The sequence below is a fragment of the Lytechinus variegatus genome, chromosome 8, assembly GCF_018143015.1.
Source record: "Lytechinus variegatus isolate NC3 chromosome 8, Lvar_3.0, whole genome shotgun sequence".
Lineage (NCBI taxonomy): Eukaryota > Metazoa > Echinodermata > Echinoidea > Temnopleuroida > Toxopneustidae > Lytechinus > Lytechinus variegatus.
In genome coordinates this window covers 3562170-3589002 of record NC_054747.1, presented here as the reverse complement: position 1 = coordinate 3589002, position 26833 = coordinate 3562170, and the positions used below count along the sequence as shown (strand labels likewise).

The window sequence follows — 26833 nt, the reverse complement described above, 5'->3', positions numbered from 1 at the left end:
TCATGGACTTACTCATGTAAATACACACCATGCACCTGTTCACCCGGGGCCGGTCTTACAAAGAGTTGCAATTGATCCAATCAATCTCAACTATGGAGAGCCAACAAAGTCAACATATTAAATGCAAGTTTGCTCAAATTTCTTTCTAGATACATATGTATATCCATGAATTCATTGATTTTATGACAATTAGATGTGTTCTCCTTTGTTTACAAAGGGCATTTTGCAAATTTCCTGTAGATAAAATTATGACACTGATGGATTTCCATAGAGTTACGATTGATTGGATCAATCTTAACTCTTTGTAAGATGAGGCCCTGGACATCCTCGTATTAGCAGATAAATACACGCACCCACACACACCCACACCCACCCACGCACATGTACACCTAGGCACATATGTACTTGTACACAGGGTACCTAGGAAATCATTTTTAAGGGGGTGTCTTTTCTCGCAGTTGGGGCGATTGCAGAAATTTAAACAGTCAATTTCTGCAATCCATGGGTTGAAAAGCGTTCATTGAAACAGGTTGATGATCTCGATGGCAACTGAGAATTCCTCTCTCAAAGTAACTGCAAACAGTTCATTGATGGCGTGGAAATAATTCTCCAGAAGATAAATGTTATATTCCAGTTGGAAATAAACTATACTCTGACATAAAGTCTGGTGTGAAACTCTGAGTTATGATCTGATATGATGTGATAATCTCTTTGAAGAAACTGCCAGCTATATATATAAATTATCCACTATTCTGGAAGCTGCTAGAACATTTTTGAGTGACCTCAGTGAAATTAACAATGTCAACAAAATAGTGAAGCCAATTGTTCTTTTCACTGCTCCTAGTCTATTATCTACATTCCACTGTCTGAGGAAAGTATTGTCTGCATTACTCTTATTGTCTCTCTATTCAGAAATAACAAAATTTCTTGGCCTATCAAAGAACATGCCTAACAAATCTTCAGTGACACATACTGGAATATTCTTAATCATTCTATGCCATGAACATCCTTATAAAAGAGAAAATAACCAAATAAATGAATGTAATTGCTCTTACAATTCTTCTTATATATAACAAAACACTTCATATTTAAATAGTAATTTATACAAAAGAAATAGACTAGGTGATATAATTGTTCCTTCATTTGCATACCAATACCAGAATAAGAAATTAAGCAAAATTTTTGTTGAACAAATGTTCATTGTTCTTTTTCATTTTTCTGTGTGTATTTTGATATATTTTATCATGGTGGCTTGGCCTTTAATCTAACCATTAAAATTCAGAATTCCTTTAATTTACAGTACATACATGTAGGTCTAGGTGTATTTGACATCCTTAGCTTGGCCTTACATGTACATGTACATATCCCATTAAAATTATGTTGCAGTCCGAGTTGAGTAGTGGACGGAAAGTGTTGAATAATTTCATTCCTGTGGGGAGCAGGAATGAATGCATAATAACCATGGCAACGCTATACATCGAGGATATTGATATTCTATGGAAATAAAATAATGATTAGCTGTGATTGAGATGTGTGTGACATGAGAGAAAGGTTGAGGAGGGGAGAAGAGAGAGATAGAAAGTGAAAGAAATGATAAGAGAGAGAGTGTGTGTTTGTGTGTGTGGGTGAGTGTGTGTGTGTGTCTGTAGGTGTGCAGGAGAGGTAGGGAGAGAGAGAGAGAGAGACAGATGAGTGCTCATGGAAGAGTCAGAGAAAGGAGGAAAGAGAGTGTGAGAGAGAAAATATTAATGATAGTATCAAAAGTAGTATCAAGAGTAGAAATATGTAAGACTTGATGTGTTTTCCTCAAGGATTCCAGAAATAAATATTAATTGATAAAGAATGGATTATTTTTCAAAATGCAAACTGGGTGTGGTTTCAAGTACAAATCAATTGCCCTTAGTTTACCAAACATCTTTACCCCCTTAAATTATGATTTTTAAATGGTAGAGAGAGAGTGAGAGAGAAAAAATTTATTTAATGATAGTAAAAGAGCAGAAACGTATAAGACCTGATTTTTTGTGTGTTTTCCTCAAGAATTCCAGAAATAAAGATCGATATTAAGAATTGATTATCTTTACAAATTTAAGCAAACTTCATTTAGTTTCAAGTACAAATCAAATGCACTAAGTTTACCAAAACACCTTTACCCCCCAATGTTAATTTTGAATTGATATGTGCTGTTTTGAATATTTTAATGTTGATTGATGTGAATGAATTTGAAATATCAAATCAAATTAATTATTTTCTGTTTTGTCTTACAGAGCTCAGTACAAGTGACCTTTGACAGGATTAAGCCAGGAAGCACGCCCCCAAAGTTCCAGAATGTCCAAGCAGTTGCAGGTCAAAAAGATCATTTGGTATGTACATTCCATATTCATTATATCATATTCATATTTCATAATTGAAAACATTTTAGCAATATGCTCGAGTACTATAGTACCCCAATTTGGACCAAGAATATATAGACGTTTTTATTTGGCAACAAATCATTTTGTAGCCCGTGACCAAAACTGTCGAGTATCACTTGTTGTTGTTGAAATTTATATAAGTTTTGGGGAAGCATCAATACTGCATTCGTTTCTCAAGTAGTGGATGCTGAACAATTCAACATGCATGTTGATGTACGGTGAGCTGAAATTTGCCCAGCTGACAATTGCTCTGGGTTTTAGTTCATCTAATATAGGGTTAGGGTCTGGGTTGCAGTAACGGCTTTTATAAGGTTTTGGGTTTAGTTTTATAGGACAGGGAATAATGCCAAATCTAGGGTTGAAGTCGGTCTTTCCATTTAGTATGTGGAACTTACAGCGGAGCAGTTGTTGCTGGGGCAAATGTCATGGAACCTTCTGTGCATGTCGCAATGACGAGGAAATGTTTTTCTGAATACCAACGAATGACTTCATCTTGCGGATTGTTATTCATCCCAAATTGACATTGAGAGTCCCTGACTGTCTTGTTCTTGCACAATCCTTGTGCCATACCACAATGTGCGTGTTAGGCCGTTCCTAGGGACAGTCATCATATGCTATGTTTTCAATTGATGACTTCCTAGCCACAGCCAGTAGGTCATTTGAAGAGGATTTCCCGTGTCTAACTGTTTAACATTCGACATCGTATGACTGAGAAGAATATCCAGGAGAATATACAACTTAGATTGAAAAAGAAGGGTTTTCGGTAACTTTGGAAAGAAATTTTATTTTAAAAGGGTTAAATAGCTTGAAAAATAGATTTCCTGTGACTAGTTGATAATTATTCAATGTTATGAGAGTATGCGATGTTATGAAAATATGAATTTAAACTTGAAAATAAGAGTTTTGGGTAAATTTGGAGAAAGAAATTATCCAGCTTGGAAAAGAGATTTCTTGTGACTAATTAATTAACAGTTTAACATTGTTATGAGAAGAGTAAACAGCATTGTGAGAAAATACTTAGACCATAGAGAAAGCTAAGAATAGTTTTTGGGAAATTTTGAAAGATTATTGGAAAATGGGGAGGATTTCCTGTATTTACATACATGTTACTAATCAGCATTTATTAGAAAACATTGAAGAAGTTTGATGTGCAGATTACATTATGACGTTTTTGAACAATTGAATATAGCCTACTCATATGAAGACCATATGAAGACTTGAACAGGAGTAATGTTATTATCAGGATCTTCTTTATAGGCCTGTGACAAAATATTTGCTTTTTTGTGACATCAAATCAGGTTCACTTTCTAGATATCGATCCTTGTAGAGGGAACACCACCTGGCCATTCTGATCACTCTCATATTTATTTTCAGTACTTTATTTACCAACAAAGTGTTAAGGGCCATTGAAATACAACATTACTAATTACTGTTAGGTGGACTTGTACTATGTTAACCCTAAGACTACAAGAACGCTTTGAGCTCTGTATTACTGCAATGTAGCCCAAATGCCAACTGAGTGGTTCCCCGCAGAGAAGTCTCACCAACAGTTCCCTGGTCCCTGTGCAAATCCTATGGGTATATTGAATTAATTGACCCATTGCCCATTGGAAGTGGGTGCTCCCTTTGAATTTCATATGGGAATGAAAATAATTCAGTTGTAAAGGAATTAATGGATCCATTGCCCTCTGGAAGAGAATATTCCTTGTGCAAATCCTATGGGAATTGAATAAGTCAGTTGTAAAGGAATGAATGAACCCCTTGCCCAATGTAACTTGATTTTTCTTGTACAAATCTTATGGGAATTACAGACAGATTTCAGTTGTAAAGGAAGTAATGGATTATGGATGTATACACAAGTGATGTAACTTGATGGTTCCTTTTCAAATCTGATGGGAATCACAGAACTCAGTTGTAATGGAATTAATGGACCAATGTACATGTACACCAGGACTGGGTGTTCCCTGTGCAAATCCTATGGGAATTGCAGAATAAAGTTCCAAAGGGTTATCGAACAAGCGCTTTTGGGTTTCCTTGTAATCAGTATGTACAGTTATAGAGTTGGCGTCTACTGGCAATTTAACTAACTATAATCATATTACTATTGATTATGATTAGCTGTGACGGAGGGTTTTACAAGTAAATTAATTGGTATGCAGGCCACTGACCACGATGCAGTACATTGCACAGGCTTATCACCAAATGACAGAAGGATTTGGTAATGAGTAAAGAAGATTGAAGAATTTGCTGGTCTACCATGGTTGATGGCTAGTAAAGATGGAATATTTATTTATTTATTTATATTTCTTTGTAGTTTTATTTATTCAGGGTGGCATTCTCAGTTTCAAAACTGCTTTCCACAATGGCCCTGTCATAAAATTATAATAAATAAAATTGAATCAGTAATATTTACATAATCGATAGCACAAATTACGTATCTATATGAATATGGAACCCAAAAGCAATTTTTCAAGCAATCTGCTTATGATGACAATCCTTCTCCTGCAAATTGTGAATACATGTATCACATAGTTAATCATTTTGTCTGGAATTATCTTTTTAGTACTCTTTATTTATGATTCATGCCAAAAATGCTAACATATTATGTTTATGAAACATGCATTATACAAATGTTATTGATGCAGAAGAAAAAATCAAATCAAATTATGACATGTAAGGAAAAAAGAGGATTGTAAAGACTAACAAATGCAAAAAATATGTAAAATCTAAACAATGAATCAATTAGAATAGGCTACAATATAACAAATAATACAAATAAAAGTCTTTCTTCTACAAATCTAGTAACAGTAATGCAAGCAGCATAAAATTTAATTTAAAAAGGGACAACAACAAGAACACATTTTGGGTACTACTGCAACTACGGAAGGTTGCTTGTTTTGGCTAGCATTTGGGAGTGTTTGATGAAAGCTATAAAAAGAGACTAATTAAGTGCATAATGAATTCATCCCCGCGCACTGGATGCACTGCTCACATTCAGTGTACAGATACATGTATATGTACTAAGCCAATTAGTGAATGGCCCATTAACAGCCAAGGTTTGAGAACTGGATTTACACTGTGGAAAGCCCTTTAAAAGCATTGATAGTATTTTCGTCAACTCTGTTTAGGTAAAAAAGCTGTTTAATGAAAACATATGATAAAACAAATTACTATTTTCGAAGCAAATCATAAACGTAGGTATGATAATTTGGTGATTTGTATCATCTAGTTTTTACAGCATTGAAGCAGTGTCTGTCCTTGGTGCATTGTAGTCAGTACCTTACTGCATGTTTATGACAGCAAGATGCAAGAGCTCTTTTACAGCTCAGACTTTTTTTTATTTCATGACTTTTGGAAATCATGGGGCAAACTGCCCCTAGCCTGCACCCCTGTCTACCTAAAATTTCCAAACATGAAATGTTACGAAGATTTGCTTATAAAGAGTGATCACACATTCCCTAGGCTAAATGACCCCACTAACAAGGCATATGAGATATGGCTGTAGTCCCACGTATTGTGATACGTGCCTTGATGCTGGTATGATACCCAGGTATGCAGGGGCTGGTGAAACCATCGACATGACCCAGATGTCTCGGTTGAGCAATAGAGGTACTTTGTTACCAGTTTCATCTATTTGTTCAATAAGATGCCTGTGAAGTCGTTCACATGGTCATTCATCAAGGGATGGATTGCCCATCTGATTTAAGTGGGTTCAGTCCAGTGACCTTATGCTTTAAAACCTCCACCCCCTACCACACACACACACACCCACATACAACACATACCCACAACACAACACCCACAACAACGGGCGCGTCGTGGTCTAGTGGTTCTGACTCTCGCCTTTCAAACAGAGGGTCGTGGGTTCGAATCCTAACCATGGCATGTTTTCCTTCAGCAAGAAATTTATCCACAATGTGCTGCACTCGACCCAAAAGAGGTGAATGGGTACCCGGCAGGATTAATTCCTTGCATGCACTGAGCGCCGGTGATGGCAGCTCGAGCTAAAGCCGGGGTAATAATAGCAGCGCTTTGTATCCTCAGGCAAAAGGCGCTTTATAAATACCGCTATTATTATTATCTCCATCGCACATACAGACAGACACACATTCCCACACCACATACAGTCATAGACTGTCATCCTTGCACTCATATACCAGTAAATACTTACTGTCAACCCCACATACTCACACACTTAACTCACACCCACAGACACACACACACTTCAAAATGTCCATTGTTTATACATGTACAGTTATAGACACATCCTTACACTCGCCCACCAGTAAACACTATGGCCCAAATTCACAAAGGTGGTTTTGGGTCCATGGTTAAATGCAGATTTCCTGTATAAATTGCGCTTATTTTACGGCGTATATAAAAAAATTCCAATGCTGATGCGCGCTTTTGTCACAGTGCGCCAAATTGATGCCTGTTGCCTTGGTTATCCAAGCTATTTTATTCATGAGTCCACTCTTCAAACAGTGGACTCATGAATGAAATAGCGTATCTAACCATGGTAACAGGCGCACCGTGGCCAATGCACACATCAGCACTGGATAATTTTTTGTACATGCGCCCGACCATGATAACAGGCGCACTGTGGCCAATGCGCACATCAGTACTGGATAATCTTTTGTACACGTGCCCGATATGTGCAGAATTAAGCGTAATTTATACAGGAAATATGGATAAACCATGGATTCAACCGTGGATTTTCAAAACCACCTAAGTTGTGAATTTGGGCCTTTAACCGTCAACTCCACGTACAGACACACACTTAAACTCACCCACCAATACTGATTTCCCCACCCACATACAGACATAGACGCACACTTAATCCCAACCCACATATGGATATACGCATACCCTGCACTATTGAATTATTCACCAATATGTGTTTACAACCTATCCCTATGGAGCGTTGTGGCCCAGTGGATAAGTCTTCTGACCTAGAAACAGAGGGTCGTGGGTTCGAATCCCAGCCACGGCGTAATTTCATTCAGCAAGAAATTTATCCACATTGTGCTGCACTCAACCCAGGTCAGGTGAATGGGTACCCGGCAGGATTAATTCCTTGAATGCATGAGCGCTGAAAGGCAGCTCGAGCTAAAGCCGGGGTAATGATAATAATAACAACGTGCCTCGGAATAGAATATTTCTAGATAGATGGCGCTATATAAATGCCTATTAATATTATTATTATTATTATTATCCCACATACAGACATCACACCCTGACTCACCCACCAATATGCACTTCCCACCCCACATTCAGAAATACACACAACTGTAAACTCACCCCCCAATACACACTTACTCCCTCGCTCCACATACAGACATACCCCCTTGCATCCATCCGCCAATGCACATTCAATTCCACTAGATGTACACACACTCACACTCTTGCCCAAACACACACTTCTCATAACACATTCGGACCAACAACTTGTCTTTACTCTCACCTATACAAACTTATTACATGAAATGAACAATAAGTCGCCCAAAATGAATTAGTAAGCACATCTTAAGCTTTACAATGTAACTTGTCAAAATTGATATACAATTTTCACCCGGGGGGGGGGGGGGGTGGTTCTTGAATTATAATATGATACCTATAGATGTGCTGCGTCAACTCAAAAATAGGGGGCTCTAGAACTCAATATAGGTCTTAAAATGGAGGTCTCAGGAACCGCTCTTGGATCAACGATCGCTAAAATGCAATGCTCTGTAACGGACTACATATAAAACTGGGGTCTCCAGAACTCGTTAGATCTTGGGTCCAAAATGCTCTCGTCTTGCTAGATTCATATCGGGCCAGCACAAGTTAACTGCTGGTGCGGGGAGCTTTGGCAGGCCGGCATAATGGCTCCACACTGATTGAGCTCGCTGCTCTATGGAGTGAGAAATCACAAATTTGAGGGCCTCCGGAATTGGAAAAATTGGAATTTCTGTGGCTTTCTGAATTGGTGATGCTCTAGAACGGAAATTTAGGCTGAAAATGGGGGTGTCAACGTATCATACATCAGAGATGCCAAGTTCAAAGACCAGCTATGCGTGAGATTTTTCTGTGAATCGGAGTGAGATCACAGACATTGTGTACAATGTATATGGGAATAGGCTGTGATAGTTGCGTGAGACAGAGATTTGAGGGATGAACAAGAGTCCAAAATACTTGAGTCTCACGCATAATGCGTGAGACTTGGTAGCTCTGCATACATGTACATTTATACTGAGTACCCCCCCCATATTCACCTACATAACTACTTATTGAATGTAGAAGAAACTAAAAGAATCCCATGTTCAGGGTATTACATACATGTATGTTTGTAAAGTGCTTAGTTCGAATGTATTAAGGGCTTTAAGTGGCATATTTTAAGGTACCTAACCTGTATACATAGTTCAGTTCAGTAAACCCATTTCATAATGACGGACAACTATGGTAAGTTGATAACTTTTCCAACATTGTAAACATCATGGAAGTCTTGATTTTGATTGGCTGTTGAGTCTTGTTGCCATGGTACATGTAGCTGACATTTTATATAGTTGTTACTAGTTTGTAATTTCTAACTCTTTTTTTGAAGTGTTGGCCCTTCAGTCTACCAGGACAATGCTTTATAGTGCCTTGATTTACTTCTGGTCAAGAAATGCAGAATACATTTTAAATCAGTTTTGATAATCAAAGTTACTAAACAGACGTTGTTTTTTTACTCTGCAGATAGTGACGTGTCAGTTAGAATCAACTGGGTTTGGTTTCATAGTGTTTGCAACCCAGCAAACAGCTGCCAGTGTCAAACTATCTACCTGTGATGTCAGTGTCAACAGACTTTCTGGAAAGGTAATAATTTCTTATATCACCCTTTTGCATTTAAATTTGACGGGATCGTAATATACCTGTAAAGGTAATAGTTTCTTATATCACCTTTTTGCATTTAGATCTGAAGGGATGGTAATGTACCTGTAAAGATAGTAGTTTCTTTTATTTTTTTAGATTTGAAGTCACAGTAATTTACCTGTAAAGATAATAATTTCTTATATAACATTGTTGTATTTAGATTTGAATGGATGGTAATTTAATTTCACCTTAAAAGGTAATAATTTCTTATATCACCTTTTTGTATTCAGTTTTGAAGAATGATAATTTACTTGGAAAGATAATAGTTATGCATTTATATTTGAAAGGATGGTAAGGAGTATGTATTGTTCACTGTTTGCCACTTTTGAAAGAAAAAAAGTATAATTATCCTCCACTGTATTCAAATAAATCCAGACTAGCTGCAAAAAGTGTTCTGCTAAATATATTGCATTTATATTTTAGTCTTAAGTATTTTCTTTTACATCCCGAAAAGATTTGAATTAAAATCATACAGCTTTTTTTAATCCACAAGGCTTATATCTGAATGTAGTATTTCAGCCAATCCAGATTTAGTTCGAATCCTTGGATTTTGTATAGTAAAAGAGAAATTCTGATCTTGGAGTTTTCCTGACCATTATAATCTCTGGTCTCAGTATAAACAATTTTTTTCGAAAGGTGTCATTGAAAAAATATATATTAAAAGGAATATTAAAGTTAAGTCATGTTTTTTTGTTGTAATCATGGACCGAATTTTTAAAAACTAGTTTTACCTTGGTCGTTATTGAGTAATATAACAATTGTGGAGAAAGAAAGCATCCACATAGTTGTTTAATCCGTAATAAGAAACTTTGAATGTCATTCAAAATGTGGTTAATCCTTATCCCTGTTAAACAGCATGCACGTTTGTAATCATTTTTAAAATTTATTTTATTATTTTTTTGGACTTGACTAACTTCACATCTTCCATTGATGACTCTTTTGCATTGATTTCATAAAACTTATTATGATATTCATAATAAATTCACAATAACAGTTAAAAGCTACTGAAATCCTTCAATCTGATTGGCTGATGGTAAATTTGTTATAGAAATTGTGAATTTGTTATTATCACAAGTCTGTAAGAAACAATATTATCACCGTTGACTAAATAGTCAGCTCTGATGAAGGAACTAAAATCCTTGGTTTTATTGGCATTATTCATTTACCACTTTGGAACACTGTTGGCAAATGCTGTTTTTCATGGTGACACAACATATGCTCCTGTTTTAATATCTCAGATGGCAAAGGGTTAGAGTTAGGATTGTAATAGATTTTTTGTTTAGAACAATGTAAAGAGAAGGATTTATTTAGTTTTGGAGCTTGGGTTCAAGGTTTGGCTTAGCTTGCAGATTTTCCATCGGAAGGATTGCTACCTTACAAAATGTCATAGAGCTTATTTGTAGGGGTCCATTTTGAAAAAAAAAGATCCAACCGAAAACTTGGTTACTAATCACAAAAACCAAACCTGTAGTCATCATGAGTGCTCATGAAAACCAGGCACCACAGTTACCATAGATTGAAAAGAAAATGTCATGAAGCTCTTATTTTTTAAGAAAATAATTACTATAAAGTCCCCCCCCCCCCGATAAGGCATCTTGGTAGATGGTTCCAAAAGTGGACAGTCCATGTTTCCTGTTTAGATAATGTTCTATTATCCCTTTATAATTCTATACTAATACACACCATAATTTTCCCCCTACTAATTACCTTGTAACCACAGCTTAAAACTAAGGTAGGTTTTAAATCCTTTCTGTTATGTGAAATTGTACTCACTATATTATTTTGAATTTTATTTGTGATCTATATGTATTTTTAATATGACTCTTAAAAGCAAAAGAAAAAGCTTAAGCTATCATTGTGCATTTCACTGTAGTACACATTTCTTTCAGAAATGTTTCATAATGTTTGCACTACGTCACATGCCACTTCATGCACATTCAAAAGTTTCAATATACATGTAGATTTTTTTTCCGACAGCTAAATATATTTTTCTATTTCATATTTTTGTGAAAGTAATATATATTACTTTAAGTTTTCAAGTCTTTCAATGTTATGTTGTAAGGTGCTTTTCTGTGTATCCATAATTTGTTGTCTGTTTTTGTTTTGTTTTATGTCTTTATTCTGCAATCCTCATACTGTCCATATCACTCTGTCTTTTTTATTTTCTATTTTCGTTTTTCATTACCTTTATATATTATTTGTTTGTTTATATATCTTCTGAGTGTGAAAGGAGTTGATATTATTTCTGACACTTGTTTTTTGAATGTGAAAGTGTTGAAATTTATTCTAAAAACTTATTTTTGAGTCTGAAAGGGGTAAGTTGTATATCACTCTGAGGGAGCAAAGTCAAGGGCCTGAAATAATAAATCAAAACATACTGTATATGTCACTACATTTTTAAAATTTAGTTTTTCAGTACTGAGATAGGCCTATTTGTTTGTTTATATATTTTCTGAGTGTGAAAGGAGTTGATTTTTATTTTTTAAAGTTGTTTTCTTAGTATGAAAGGGGCTTAGCTGTACATCACTCCAAGGGATCAAAGTCAAGGGCCTGATTTTAGAAACAATAAATCAGTGACTCTCTTCATGTATATTCACCTCATAGTGCCAGTTAGCTAGACCGTACAGACAGGCTGGCAGCCACGCTGGCAGGCTAGCCGTATTAGGCATGCCTAATGTGTATAGCGTGATGTGAGTGGCTTTCATCAGCTTTAGCCAGCTTTACCAATACTGCTAAGAAGCTTTAAAGGGAGTCATCAACCCAGGAATAAGGTGATATAGGGGATGACAGTTATGTAGTCTTACCGAACACTGCTAGCATGTAGAAGCTCTAAATAGGAATGAAGCTGAATAACTTTGGCGCTGATGCCGCGGTTTGCCACCCGCCAAATTTTGAAGGGATTCTGAATAACCAGTACTAAAATCAGGTGATAAGTTTAAGTCTGCTGATTCTGGCGCTCACAGGTTTTTGAGGAATTCCTTACTACATGTACCTCAGTTGACTGCAACATATTGTTGACCGTTTTCCTGCTGAAGAAAGTGATGCCCTGGCTGTGATTCCAACCCACGACCCTCTGTTTCCAAGTCCAGAGAGTAGACTAGTCCACTGGGCCACAATACTTGCTTCTTTATGATAGTCGCAGGTGCTCATATGTTTATCACCTAGAAATGCAGTACCCCATATCTTCTACATGTTGGTAAAATGCTTACATAATCAGAGCACTGATTTCATAAAAGTTGTGAGCACTAATCAATGCAGCTAGCAGCTGGATCTGACATATATGCAGTGAAATCTTTGGCTTTTCTTTGCAGGCCGAGAAGCTCTGATCTCTGACTGTTGCTATGGTACTGTCAGAGAATATCATCTCTTTGGTAACTGTCAGAGAATATTGTTGCTGACAAGCGTGAACAGTGTTAAGGACTAGACTGAAAACAATAAGCATAATTCAATAATTTGAGAATTTGAAATGAAAGATGGTGCACAATGTACTATACATATGCCTGTGACACAGACTACACTTTCTTCAGTATTTGGTTCTCAATTTGATTAGCAAAGTCTGATAACCTAATATTACAGTGCTCTGTGTACACTGAAGTCTTGCTGGTTTCTTTGTTTTGAATATGTAATTTGGAAATTGATGCATGCAGAGGTGATACAGCAAACTCAACCATCTTCAGGCAGTCTTCTCGCCTGTGCCTTATCACTCTGTGATGTTTAATGATCGGGCGTTGTTTAATGAAGAGACGTAAACAAACGGTCTAGTGTTTGTCCGCCGGGGTTGGCTTCAAGATGGCGGCATGGTGCAGTCACATTCCATGTGACATTTAGAGGGACATTGATTTAGCGTTGTATGCTCTGTGAGGAGTTCAAGACCACGAAGCCCTGTTCACACGTGACCCTTAGAGCTCTAGAGACAGGGATTTTTTTGCTCCAAGACCCACAACAGATTTGACAACATAGAAAACGTATTTTCAATTGCCCTTTATGACAGAGCACTACCAAAAAGTCTTGGTCAAAAAGTGGTGAATCTAGATAGCAGTTTCTTCTTGAACTCTGGACCAAAAACATATTTGCAATTTTTGTTCAGTTCCGAAAATTGGTACGAAAATGCCGTTTCGGTTCATACATTTTTTTACAAAGACCTTCGCAGCTGTTCTTTGACATTGGCATTTGATGGGCATTTTCTTTCTTGAATCCATTGTGCATCACAATCCAAAACCCCCCTTTATCTCCAGCAAATCTCAAGCAGTTTTGTTTTGGTCTTAAGAACAACGTCCAATATAGTGGAGTGTTGTGGCTCACTGGATTAGTCTCGGGACTTTGAAATAGAGGGTGGCGGGTTTGAATCTCAGTCATATCATCATTTCCTTCAGCAAGAAATCTATCTTCATTTGTGCTGCACTCAACCCAGGGAGGGACATTGGGACCTGGTAGGAATTGATTCTTTGAAATACAGAATGATCAAAAGGACACCTGGCTGAAGACAGGGTAGTAATATCCAAGTTCCTTTCTTTTGTAAGCACATTAGATGTTATATACCCCTTTCATAAACCCAATTATGCGGCTAATAGCAGCATAATTTGGTCGTAAAATCGGAGGAGGACCAGAGTTATCCGCATTATTTTGATGCTGCTATTATCCACATAATAGTCAGCATCGGGACCAGATTTTGACTTTATGAACACACTTCCAAATAATGCAGATAATTGCCATGGTGCGGTCACAAGGTCACCCTTTTCCAACACCACCGCATCGGAGGGGGCGTGTCCAGTTGTCATGACGATTATCCGCCATTTTTAGGACGGGCGCTCGTAAAAATAGTGCGGATTATTTTCGGAGTTTGTGAAAGCAATTTTTATTGAATTATCCGCTTTACTCTTAGGCCGCTAAATGGAGGATGGGTTTATGAAAAGGGTAATAGATAATTATGTGATAATGTGCTTTATGATAAAAACTGTATAGTTTGCTTACACTTCAGTCAGATATCTTTAACTCACTATTACTTGTATAAACCACATAATAATACATTTAGTCAACTGAATATATTGGTCTGGATTTTACAGGTAATAGTGTTTAGTTATCTGTCTGGTAGTGTATACAGCTTTAAAATTTTACCTTATCACAAGTTTCTGAGCGCTCTAATTTATGCATCATAATTACCCTGTCTTTATCAGAGCAGCTGTCATTTCAAGAAATAAATTCCTGCCAGGTAACAGTTTAGCTCACCTGGGTTGTGTGCAGCACATGGTGGATCAATTTTCTGTGGAAGGAAATTACGCCCTGGCTGTGATTCGAACCCACAACCCTCGGTTTCAAAGCCCAAGACACTAGAACACTGGTCCACAGTGCTCTTCAACTGCTATACATTGCACTACTAGAATGTCTAGTAAATAATACAGGAATGCAGAAAATTTGAATCTGTTCATACCACAGTACATCCTTTGGCGATTTGGTCATCCATTGATATGTGAACACACTCTCTAGGTGTAGGTGTATGATATATGTCGCCGTGTCATGGATGTCGGTTCTTATTACAGGTATGAGGTTTAACGGTATCTTTAAAGGGGATGAGTCCATCACTTTCCAACCCTTAAAACTGTCCCACTTCAAAGGATGTAAATTGAGTAAAGCAATAAAAGATGTTTGTTTTGAAACAACAACAGTGGAAGGAAAGAGGGTTGATAAAGGTTCTGGTTGCCATTTTTTTAAAGGTGTGTACTCAATCTCCAAGGTTTAATTTTCCTCGAGTGCAAGGTTGAGAAATCCTGGCTCTGCTCCTCACATAAATACGACACCATTCATGAGTTTATAACCGTAAATAATGAATGTAGAGAAAATTATGAAAATTGGAGTTAACGGCACACATCATATTTTCCTGGTCAAATGTGAAGGAAAAAAAAATAATGACCCTTTGTTATCTTTTTGAAATTGATGCAACACTATCAAAGGACATCTTCTACAGTGACATTATATGACCTTCGACCTGGTATGACCTCTTACCTAGTGTGACCACACATTGTGTCTGATTGTTTCATTTATTTAGTGACCCATTAAGATCAGTAGTAGATATGAAACTATCCATAGAGATCTGGGGAGCGTTTCATCAGTATTTTCGTCCGACAAGTTGTCAAATCTGACAACTTTCCTGGATTCTGATTGGTTGAGAAGCAGTGTTACTATAGTAACTGTCGGATAAAACGTCCGACAAGTCCTTTCATGAAACGCTCCCCTGGAATAGGTAGCTCTCTTCAGAGTATATTTCCTATAAATTGACTTGATATGACCTCTGGCTCTGACCTGATGACCTCTGACCTGATATGACCTCATAAATCTTTTATGATAGTTCAATTTGTAACCCTAGAATATAAGGAGTGGACATGAAACTACCGATAGCTGTTGGGAATTGGTACAGTACTCAAAAAGTGGCTTAAAAAAGAAAATGTTACCTTTGACCTAGTATTACCTGTGATCTTACATGACCTCATGAATTGTGTCTGATTGGTGGAGTGTGTGAATATTTGTGATCAGGATTTGATAGATAGTTAGAATTGATGCAGCGCTGATCATCTGGAATTGTTTTGACCTACATGTAAACCTCTGATTTTAAATCACCTCATGATTTCTTTGGTTGGTGAGTGACCCCTTTTTGTCAGATAAAAAAACTACCTGTACATCACTGATTATTGGAATCGTTTTGAAAATATCAAACCACCTTGACCCGGTATGATGTCTGACCTGGTATGACCCTGTGAGTTTTGATTGGTTAATTTGTAACCCCCTTTCATCAGGAGTAGATATGAACTCACCCATATGACCATCATAAAATGGAAGATGCTTTGTGAAGGGTTTATTATTAAGAAAATAGGCCTTAATACATGTGCAGAGTTGAAGGCACCATACCATGTGGGTGCTTCGTAAAACTGTCCGTAAGTTAAGAGCAACTTAACATTTACATTAACCGTACATCCTTCCAGAATGCATTATGACTCCTTTTGGAGTGAACTGCAAAAGGAGGCATATGCAGTTCAAAAGGAGTCATAATGCACTCTCAAAGGATTACAGTTCACTCCAAAGGGATTGGTTCCTAGTATCACGCCAAGGGGAGAGTGATTGGGGACTAGATTAGTTCTTAAGCATTTAAGGCGGTGCTGCACCATCCCGAGTTTGCTCAAGATTTTAGCCCGATCGGCCTTCTTAGCGATTAATCTCAAGATTAAAGAAACCCCGTCTCCACCATCGCAAGAAGAGCAATTCCTGCTCGAGCGAGGCATCGATGCATGGTCTGACGCCGTGAATAAATAATCCCGAGTGCGTCTGCACCTACGAATTAGCGCGATAATTCGTGAAATAGCGTTTTTTTTTTGCAAATAATCCCAAGTTGACTTGGGATTGCAATCTCGAGATTAATCCTACGAACTAGCGCGATAATTGCGTCTCCATTGCAAATAATCTCAAGATTGTTCAGATCGGGATAATTTGCCGGATCAGAAATAACGCGCTGATTTGAAAACTCGGGATGGTGCAGACGGAACCTTTAGAGAGTTGTCATGGAAGACAAGATGTGTGCAAGAGAAGGTGGAGGTGGAGGGGGGGGAAGGAGGTAGGGGATGGGATGGGGGAGGGTAAGTGAGGCTTTGCCTAGAGCAGTGCTGCTGTGATGACCTAGTTGAAGTAGGATACCAAGTGTGGTGGTGAAATAATTTGATATTACAGAATGTGTGCTCAAGAGGTGACTGCTGCCTGCTGGTGAGTATGAAAAAGAGAACGAGAGAGAGGAAGAGAGGGGAACCTAAGCACACATACATCATTATGACATACAACTCGTACAAGAATACAATGTATTCAAGTCTTAAATTGCAAGCCATAGATTGGGATACCCCAAACTTTCTATGTGCAAATAAGATAATTATTCATCCAACCATGCAATATGACATGATTTTGCACATAAACTTTTTGAACATTTAGGCTTTCGGGAGTTCGTGAAATTTCAGTGCATCGTGCGATATGCTCTTATATCGCAATCGCAATCGCACTGCAGGCATATCATGCAAACCAAATTGTGTTTCTTATTACACCACCGAAATGCTTTTTTAATGATACCACACCATGTTGTCCCATATTATTAGAGGAGTTATTCACTTTTTGAATGAAAGATTTAAGGTTTAATACAACTAATGGTTACTCTTCGGAACATACTGTATACATCATGTTGGTTCAAATTCATTGTACTCAGTAACTGTAGAGTAGGAGTGAGTATGTGATGGAATGAAGTTTATTACATTCATTGCCTGTGGAATGTATTACTGTAATTCTAATTGGGGAGAATGCTGTTAGCTTCCAGGTAATGTCTACTACATCGTCTGCATGTATGTGAATGGAGGCTGCTATCACATGTACTCGGTAAAAACGCTGATTAGAATTGCTATTCAACAATGTTTAATATATTAACTTTACAGTAGATTTTTAAGAATTTAAACAAATAAAGTTTTATTAAAATAGTTTAGTTTTTCATATCAAATCTTCAATAAATTAGATATGGTTGTTTAAAGTGTTGAACACCTATAAAGTTCTTAAAGTTGACAGAGTTGTATACTAATTCAATCCCATGTTTTACTGGGTACTGTAGAACTAGAGTTATAAAGCTATTTTTATGATTCTTTTTAATCTGCTTTCACTTCTTAATTTGGCAACAAATTGGGGTGAACAAGTCCACCCAAAAAGTTGATTCAAATAAAAAGAGAAAAATCCAACAAGCATAACACCGAAATTTTCATCAAAATAAGAAGTTGTAAAATAAGGAATTTATGACATTTTAAAGCTTGGCTTGATTTCCCACATTCTGGTTGATATGCAAATGAAGAGACTGATGACGTCATCCACTCACTATTTCTTTTGTAGTTATTATGAATATTCTAATTTTTTCCTCATTGTCAAGTGAAACAACGATTTATTCCTCCCTGAACCTTTGAAATTAGCATTGCTTAATACTATATGGTTCAGTCAAGTTGGTCCTTATTGTCAAATGTGTAAAAAATGAAATATTGTATTATTCAAACAATAACAAAAAAGAAATAGTGAGTGAAGGACATCATCGACTGTCTCATTTGCATGTCACTGAATTGTGCATGTCACTGTTTGGTGAAAAATAAACGAAACTTTAAAAATGTCATAACTTTCTTACTTCAAATGCGATTTTGCTGAAATTTTCTGCGTTATTCTACTTTGATTTTCTCCATTTATTCAAATCAACATTTTTCTGGGGTGGACTTGACCTTTAATAGGCATACCTTCTTGCATGGTTTAAAGGAAATATTTAGTATTTTCATTTTAAGAAAAATAAAGGGAGTGCTGCTTGCAAACTTGAACTTCAAATCTGTCACGGCTTGATGTGATTACTTGAAGTTGAAGACGTGTATGGCCTTGCTCATACACGGCTTAAGGAATACTCTCAAAACATATGGCTGACTTTTGTCACTTCATAAACTACCTGTATGTAAACAAGGCTCGAGGATTTTACGCTTTCATGGCTTTAATTTAGTAATAGCCACCATACTACATTAAAAAAGAAATTGATATTTCTTTTTTCCTGCATTTTATCATAGCATGACTGCTTGCTACATGTAGGAGTCGGGGTCTAAACATACACTAAAGAAAATTCTGTTCAAAATTTTATGCATTGCTCTCTTTGATATATGAATTTACAGTAGCTTTATGGTTTAAGCAATCGTGCTTCATTTATTGAAATTTAAATATTTAAGATTAAACTTTGTTGTTTCCGCTTTTAAGCTTATTTAAACTATTAAACAACTACCATTAATTTCATTTAGTAAACAGCATTGTATATAAAACAAAATAACCAAAAATATTTTGTACAGAAAGCTCCAAGAGAATGACAGAGTCCCTCCCCACCAAAAAAAGGAAGAAAGTTGGAATTCATGAGAAAATAAAGAGAGTCAGTGAAAGAAATTTATAGAGATATAGAAGCAGATAAACAGACAAACAGCTCCCTGACAGAGAAAAATAGACTGAAAGAGAAAGATAGGCTGACAGAGAAAGATAGACCGACAGAGAGAGAGAGAGAGAGAAAGGGGAAGAGAGAGAGACAGAAAAGGGAGTAAAATTAAATTATTATTCCAAGAGAACAGAATAAAGTGAAACTGGAGATATAGACCCCTATACTATAGCCAATCATACAGTGTACGGAAGCCTGGGGCTCTATTTATTCTGTGAATCATATTCAGTAATTTGATACAGACTGTGCCAAGCTGAGAAGAATTGCAGGAACGCCACGCCATCTCACCCCCTTACCTGCAAAGCTCAATAAGCCATCTGTATGCCTACCCCAGTCTTGGTGCTCGGAATGAAATGATTATTGTTAATGCATCAACTTGCGGATATTTATAGTGAAAACACCTTTCTGAAATATCATTATCTCTCTTTCTCACCTCTCTTTGTCTTTCCCTCTTCATCATCTTGCTTCTATAGATGTCTTTCCTGTCACTCTTCTTTGTTCCATTTTGATCCTTTTTTTTTCTGCCTTTTCTCTTCAAGTTTTTCTAAAGCATTGTAAAATCTTTATCTCTTCTCTTCCATTTATCTCTGTCCATGTCTCTCACTGTCTTGATATCTTCCTTTCCTTCTCTTTTGAAACATTTTTTTTCTGTTTTTCATTTGTTCTTTTACCACACCCTGCTCACCCCCCTTTTTATATGCCCTTTCCTCTCTTTACTCTGACTCCTCCGCTTTCATTTTTATTGATATAATATTGTGTCTGAATAATAATAATGATGATAATTATAAGAATAATAATTATCATAATAAGAATGATAATAATAATAATAGTGATAATAATGAAGAAGAAGAAGAAGAAGACAACGACAAAGAAGGAGAAGAAGACAAAGAAGAAGAAGACCTAAGAAGAAGAAGAAGGAGAAGAAGAAGGAGAAAAAGGAGAAGATGAAGAAGAAGAAAGAAAGAAAGATAAAGGAGAAGAAGAAGAAGAAGTTGAAGAAGAGGAGAAGAAGAAGGAGAAGAAGAAGGAGAAGAAGAAGAAGGAGAAGGAGAAGAAGGAGAAGAAGAAGAAGAAGAAGGAGGAGAAGGAGAAAGAGGAGGAGAAGAAGAATGAGAAGAAGAATGAGAAGAAGAAGAAGGAGAAGAAGAAGGAGGAGAAGGAGAAGAATGAGAAGAAGAAGAAGAATAAGGAGAAGGAGGAGAAGGAGAAGAAGGGGAAGGAGGAGGAGGAGGAGGAGGAGGAGGAGGAGGAGGAGGAGGAGGAGGAGGAGGAGGAGGAGGAGGAGGAGGAGGAGGAGGAGGACAAGAAGAAGAAGAAGAAGAAGAAGAAGAAGAAGAAGAAAAAAAGAGGAAGAGGGAGGAGGAAGAAATATACAAGCTGAATGTGCAGAAGGTAGATGAGAATATAAGAAGCAGGAAAATGAAAATAAAAAGAAGGAATAGGAGGAGAAAAGGAGAAGGGAAAAGGTAAGTAAGAAGGAGTGTGAGCAGAAGAAAGAAGAAACAGAGATATAAAAAAGAATGGAAGACCATTTTGGAAAAAGAGGAGAAGTAAGAGATCCAAGGAAAGAAAAGGCTAAGACCCCCCCAAAAAATTGAAATACTCTTCAACTGCATTTGTCAAACCTGTATTGCCTTCTATGCTCTATATCATATCAGTGTTTATACTTTCCCTTAAACACTCTGTGGTTTATGCGTGGTATATTTGTAATCAAGCCGTATTAATGAATCCATACATCATGCACTATTGAATGTGGTTAAATTGATTTTCAATACCACAGTAATTTAATCCACTCCACATCCGTGGGTGTTGACTCGTATCTCCCCAGGTAAATGAAAGCTCTATTTGATTTGTGTGTACACTGTAATATAATAATAATAATAATGGTGGCTACTTATATAGCGCACAGGTCCACCTTTCGGTGCTCATGGCGCTTTAAAAATGCACTGCTATTATTATTACCCGGCTAAGCTAGGCTACCGATAAAGGCGCACACAGCTTTTGAGAAATTACTTCCTGCCGGTACCCATTTACATCACCTGGGTCGAGTGCAGCACACAGTGGATGAATTTCTTGCTGAAGGAAGTTACGCCATGGCCGGGATTTGAACCCACGACCCTCTGTTTCAAAGTCCGGAGACTAATCCACTGGGCCACAACGTTCCAATGACTGGTGTTTAGTAGTGCTAGTGTTAAGAACACCACCAAGCGATGTTCTGAGAGGACTACACCCTCAGGTTTTAACAATACACCATGGAGGTTAAAGATGACACCGAGTAGTGATAACATAACACCATTTACAATGTAGTCACTGGTGTAATTTTAACACCATAGAGATTGAACAAGTAAATGCTAAAGAGAAAAAGAGGTTGTTTACCTTGACAGCAAATCACGGCTATCGGTAGCCATTTAACGTCCATTGTCTAGTTTTGGTTCTATTATGCATTGTTTTGCTCTAGCGTTTTAGTCATTCATTCGATTTTACTCCGATGAGTGCATGTTGAAAAAATTCAATCTGTCCGGTTTTAAGGCTATTTTATGATATAGAGAATGGGCATGTATTGTAATACATGTATAACATCAATTGGTATTCAGCAAACACCATGAATTCAACTTAAATGTAGTGTTAACACCCTGGAGATTGAATATAACACCAAGTAGCACTATAAAATAGAATGTGATAATATAACACCACTGATGCTGGAATTACACCATGGATTGAACTCTGGTGTACGATGTAGTTATAGCATCATGGGGATTGAACATAATACAAAGTTGCACTAAAAACAGGGAATGTTGTAATAAAATTGTGTCAAAATCTCTAAAATAGTGAAGGATAATGGAAAATGTACTTTTTGCCCTAACACTATGTGATTTGGGTCTGATTTGAGTGAGGTGGGTGGTGTGGTACTAAACTTTATGAAAGTAAAGGTAAAGCCGACGTCCGTGACATAACAATTAAGACATCGTTCTACTTGTTTTTTGTTTTTTTTTGGGGGGGGGTGAATTCAGGGAATACTTGTCAAGGGTACCGTTTTGTTTCCAATGCTTAGTATTAAAGGGTAGGGTTTCACATGCCAATACTTGTGAAGGGGTGGAAAATACTTGTTTAGGGTGCTTTTTTGAAACCCCATGGTCGTGCACGGTATCCACTTGTCAATGGAAGTGCCCCCCCCCCCCCGGTCCAGGGGGCAAGCAGTAGCCTGTGTGTGTGAATACCTATATTCTCCCATGCTAAGGTCAAACACTACAGTTACATACTCAATCCACTCAACCAATGGTGTGAATTCCGAAAGAGTTGAATTATCTCTTTATTTAGCCTCGTCTATTCATGAATTCAAATTCAATTCAGTTTTCAAGTTCACTTCGGGGACAGTTATTTTGATTTCTATCTTCAAAGGTGTAGCCCAGCCAGCCTATGTCCAAGTCAGATAAACTGTTACATTTTTGGTGTTACTGGAAACTGTTTTATCACTCGCATATGATCATCCATTGAAAATAATTGGAGATGATTTATATTGTTCGTTTCACACCAAAGGTTTGATCAAGAAATATCTTCCGATATTCTTTTGTATCCCAAAATTGGTTTGATATTTGGAGTTACAAATTGATGAATTCTCATCACAGTATAAACTTTCATATTCAATTTATTTGCTTGGAAATACAGTTATTATCTCCCTGATATTCTTGCTTGTTAATCTTCATGTTCTGTTTTGATATTCTTGTTTTCTTGTGCTCATCAGTAAACTTTCATTGGCAGATGGATATTGTCCAAGTACAATTGTCTTTTTGGGGCCCCATTGCATAAAAGTTACTATTACATGGTAACTTTGCCATTCAGTGGTACCATGGTAATACTGATCAACACCCAATCAAAATCAAGGATTGAATGAAAGTTACCTTTGCATGGCAAAGTTCCCGTATAACCAGGGCTTCCACAGTCATGGAAAGTCATGGAAAAATTTATGGTCATGGAAAGTCAGGGAATTTGGAAAATTTGTGAAAAGTCATGGAATTGCATTTGATACCTTTTGGCTATGGTAGCTTTCCAGTCTTTCTTGTCTCGCAACTCTCATACTCTGTGATCATACTCTGCTATTATAGTTGGTGTTCATTACTTCCATTTTTCCCAGTTTTGTGACATCCCAAATTCTACATAACTCCCTGGACATCGCGGGATGGAAAGCAGCAATTTAGTCGTAGAATTCTGTTTTCAAATTTCTGTGGGAACCCTGATAAAAGTGACTTCATGCAATGGGGCCGATGTCTTTTTTCAAAATCGTTTATATATTTTATTCATCCTGTATTTTTGTCTTTGTTCAGTCAATGTGTTTCTGTTTCGTATTGAACTTTGTGTTGATTTGTGGTTGTAATCACTCTTTCATCTAAACCCATAATGCTAACCACATAAAAACCACAAATACCTGACAATCATACATGTAATACCACCAATTTTGTATCAAACATCAATTTTCTAAATTTTGACTCAAAGGTAATGTACCTCATACAGGTGTCTTTCCTCCTAAACCTTTGAATAGATAATTGCAATGTATAGGCTACCTGTAACCTTTAACAACTTAATATATTTTCATTATTAAAGGGGTGTGGGATATTCCAGATACATAAAATTGTTGCTTTTGGGTATAAAAGAAGAATGCTTTATCATGATAATATTGTATCCATTTCTTTTTCTTAAGGTTTACCCTGTATGAAGATATCATTATGATACTTATATCTATTTTTATATTAAGATGCTATAAGTAAGATATTTTTCTATTTGTTTCTTTAGGTTCGTTGTCAGGTGCGTGGACTTGGTGAGGAATGGCACCTGACAGCAAACTGGGACAGAAGACCTGATCTTCAACTCAACATCAAACCACAAAAGAATTCAAACACAAGGGTAAGCTACATGTAGCTTCTGGAATTCTCATTGGCTTGTACAGTTCCAGTAGGCGATGGGTTAATATTTTGACTACTGAATTCTATAATTCATGTACATGTAGACTATGTACAGGGATCACTCCATTTCATTAGGCAGTGAATGGGTCAATCTGTTGACTAATGAGTTCTGTAATTCACATTGGTTTTGTATAGGGATCACCTCGTTCCAGTAGGCAATAGGTTAACCTTCTGAATACTGAGTTCTGTAATTCACATAGGCTTTGTATCTAGGGATCACCTCGTTCCAGTAGGCAATAGGTTAACCTTCTGAATACTGAATTCTGTAATTCACATTGGCTTTGTATCTAGGGATCACCTCGTTCCAGTATGGGGTGGGTTAATCTGTTGACTAGTGAGTTCTGTAATTCACATAGGCTTTGTATCTAGGGATCACCTCGTTCCTGTAGGCAATGGGTTAACCTTTTGAATACTGAATTCTGTAATTCACATTGGCTTTGTATCTAGGGATCACCTCGTTTCAGTAGGCAATGGGTTAACCTTTTGACTACGGAATTCTGTGATTCACATTGGCTTTGTATCTAGGGATCACCTTGTTTCAGTAGGCAATGGGTTAACCTTTTGACTACTGAATTCTGTGATTCACATTGGCTTTGTATCTAGGGATCACCTCGTTCCAGTAGGCAATGGGTTAACCTGTTGACTACTGAATTCTGTAATTCACATTGGCTTTGTATCTAGGGATCACCTCGTTCCAGTATGGGGTGGGTTAATCTGTTGACTAGTGAGTTCTGTAATTCACATTGGCTTTGTATCTAGGGATCACCTCGTTCCAGTATGGGGTGGGTTAATCTGTTGACTAGTGAGTTCTGTAATTCACATTGGCTTTGTATCTAGGGATCACCTCGTTCCAGTAGGCAAGGGGTTAACCTGTTGACTACTGAATTCTGTAATTCACATTGGCTTTGTATCTAGGGATCACCTCGTTCCAGTATGGGGTGGGTTAACCTGTTGACTACTGAATTCTGTAATTTACATTGGCTTTGTATAGGGATCACCTTGTTCTAGTAGGCAATGAGTTGATATTTCGACTACTGGGATTCCCATTGGCTGTATACAGTGACTGACTGCATACAGTTGGCAAAGGGTTAAAGAGAATCAAATGTGAAAATACTGTCATACTGTTGTGTGATTTAAGAATTGCCTCTTCTTTTATGAAACCTTAACTCATTTGGTTGCTATTAAGAAACAAACGGATATTTTACTTTATGATCTTAGCTGTCTATGCAAAACTGCATCTCTTCAATACATGATTGGTTCTATACAACAATCATGAAATGATAACAGATTTCTTCTGTATAAAAAGTTTAATTATCATGGTTTTTATTGAGTATTATTATTTATGGGTACTCCGTCAATTGCTTTTGGAGCAGTGAACTTTTCTCCAAAATTAAGATGTCCTCTTCTGCAGTAATCACTGATATTAGACAGACCTAAATATTTGCAAAGAAATCCCTGTTTTAACCACTTGACTGCTATAGGCTGTAATGCGCACAGACCCTCCTGGTGCTACTGAATGGGACTACAACCGACAGCAACTTAGGGGAACAAAATCTAAATAATTACATCACTTTCCTCATCACTATTTCCAATATCCATTAAAAAATCATCCTCTCCTTCTGACCCAGATCTTTCACTATACTAATCACTGCTATCATCAAAAGTTTCGTCAAAATCCTTCTGATTCACTTTTCCACTGCGAGTCGCCATTTTGAACTGAGCATCGTACACTTTCACTACGGCAAAGTGAATACAAACATTTATAAATCACTGCAAAAGTATCGATAACTTTTGTGGAATAGCGCCATCTGGTTTCCATAGTCTAATATTTGATATACATGCACTGTTTTCATCGTAGGGGTATTAACAGCGCGGTGCTGACGCCTCAAACAGAAGATAGGTCAAGCACGTAATATTACGTGCCTCGCACAGATCGTAAGCTCGCCCAGCACGTAATATTACGTGCTGGGCAGTCAAGTGGTTAATATATTTATCACTGTTTTAGGTAAAAAAGAGGAAGTCAATAATATCACTATTATAATTGTTGCTAATCATTCTTGTTATCTTTATATTACAGCAAAATGATGGAGTTGACCTTGTCATCGTGGAGGAGATTCTCCGCAATGCCATCATGGCCGCCACCTTTAACTTCTCGCTGCCCATGAGGGCGCTACCTAGAGATATCATAACTGCCACCAATGCCATCCATACGAACACAGCCAGACCAACATATCCTTCCATGGTATATAACTTACTCATGAAACAAGGATTTTTTTTTCTCCCTTCCTTCGGGGAGAAATTTCTGTTTTAGGAGTGCTGTATTTTCAATGTATCAGTTGAAAGCTTGTCTGATCAGTAAATAACAGGACTCTGTTCCCTTAAGTTTCTACTTTTGGTGTAGGAATTGGAATATAAATTCTATGTACCCAGATATTTGTTGGTTTCTGAGAAATGTGATGTGCTTATGTTTTGAAATAGTAAAGACCCAAATTTAATTCCCTGTGGTACACCCCAGTTTTTTTTATTTGAGATTCATCTAAATATTTTTATTGACTTCA

General features: G+C 37.1%; 1 protein-coding gene across 1 annotated transcript in view; it reads left to right on the top strand.

Moving 5' to 3' along the window:
- Positions 1 to 26833, top strand: part of LOC121419835 (phospholipid transfer protein C2CD2L-like) — a 100689-nt gene that overhangs the window by 21445 nt on the left and 52411 nt on the right. Inside the window, exons 2-6 of the mRNA XM_041614297.1 lie at positions 2265 to 2360; positions 9129 to 9248; positions 11026 to 11037; positions 24106 to 24216; positions 26353 to 26517. Of these exons, the coding sequence (XP_041470231.1) occupies positions 2265 to 2360; positions 9129 to 9248; positions 11026 to 11037; positions 24106 to 24216; positions 26353 to 26517 (504 nt within the window). The remainder of the gene's footprint in view (positions 1 to 2264; positions 2361 to 9128; positions 9249 to 11025; positions 11038 to 24105; positions 24217 to 26352; positions 26518 to 26833) is intronic.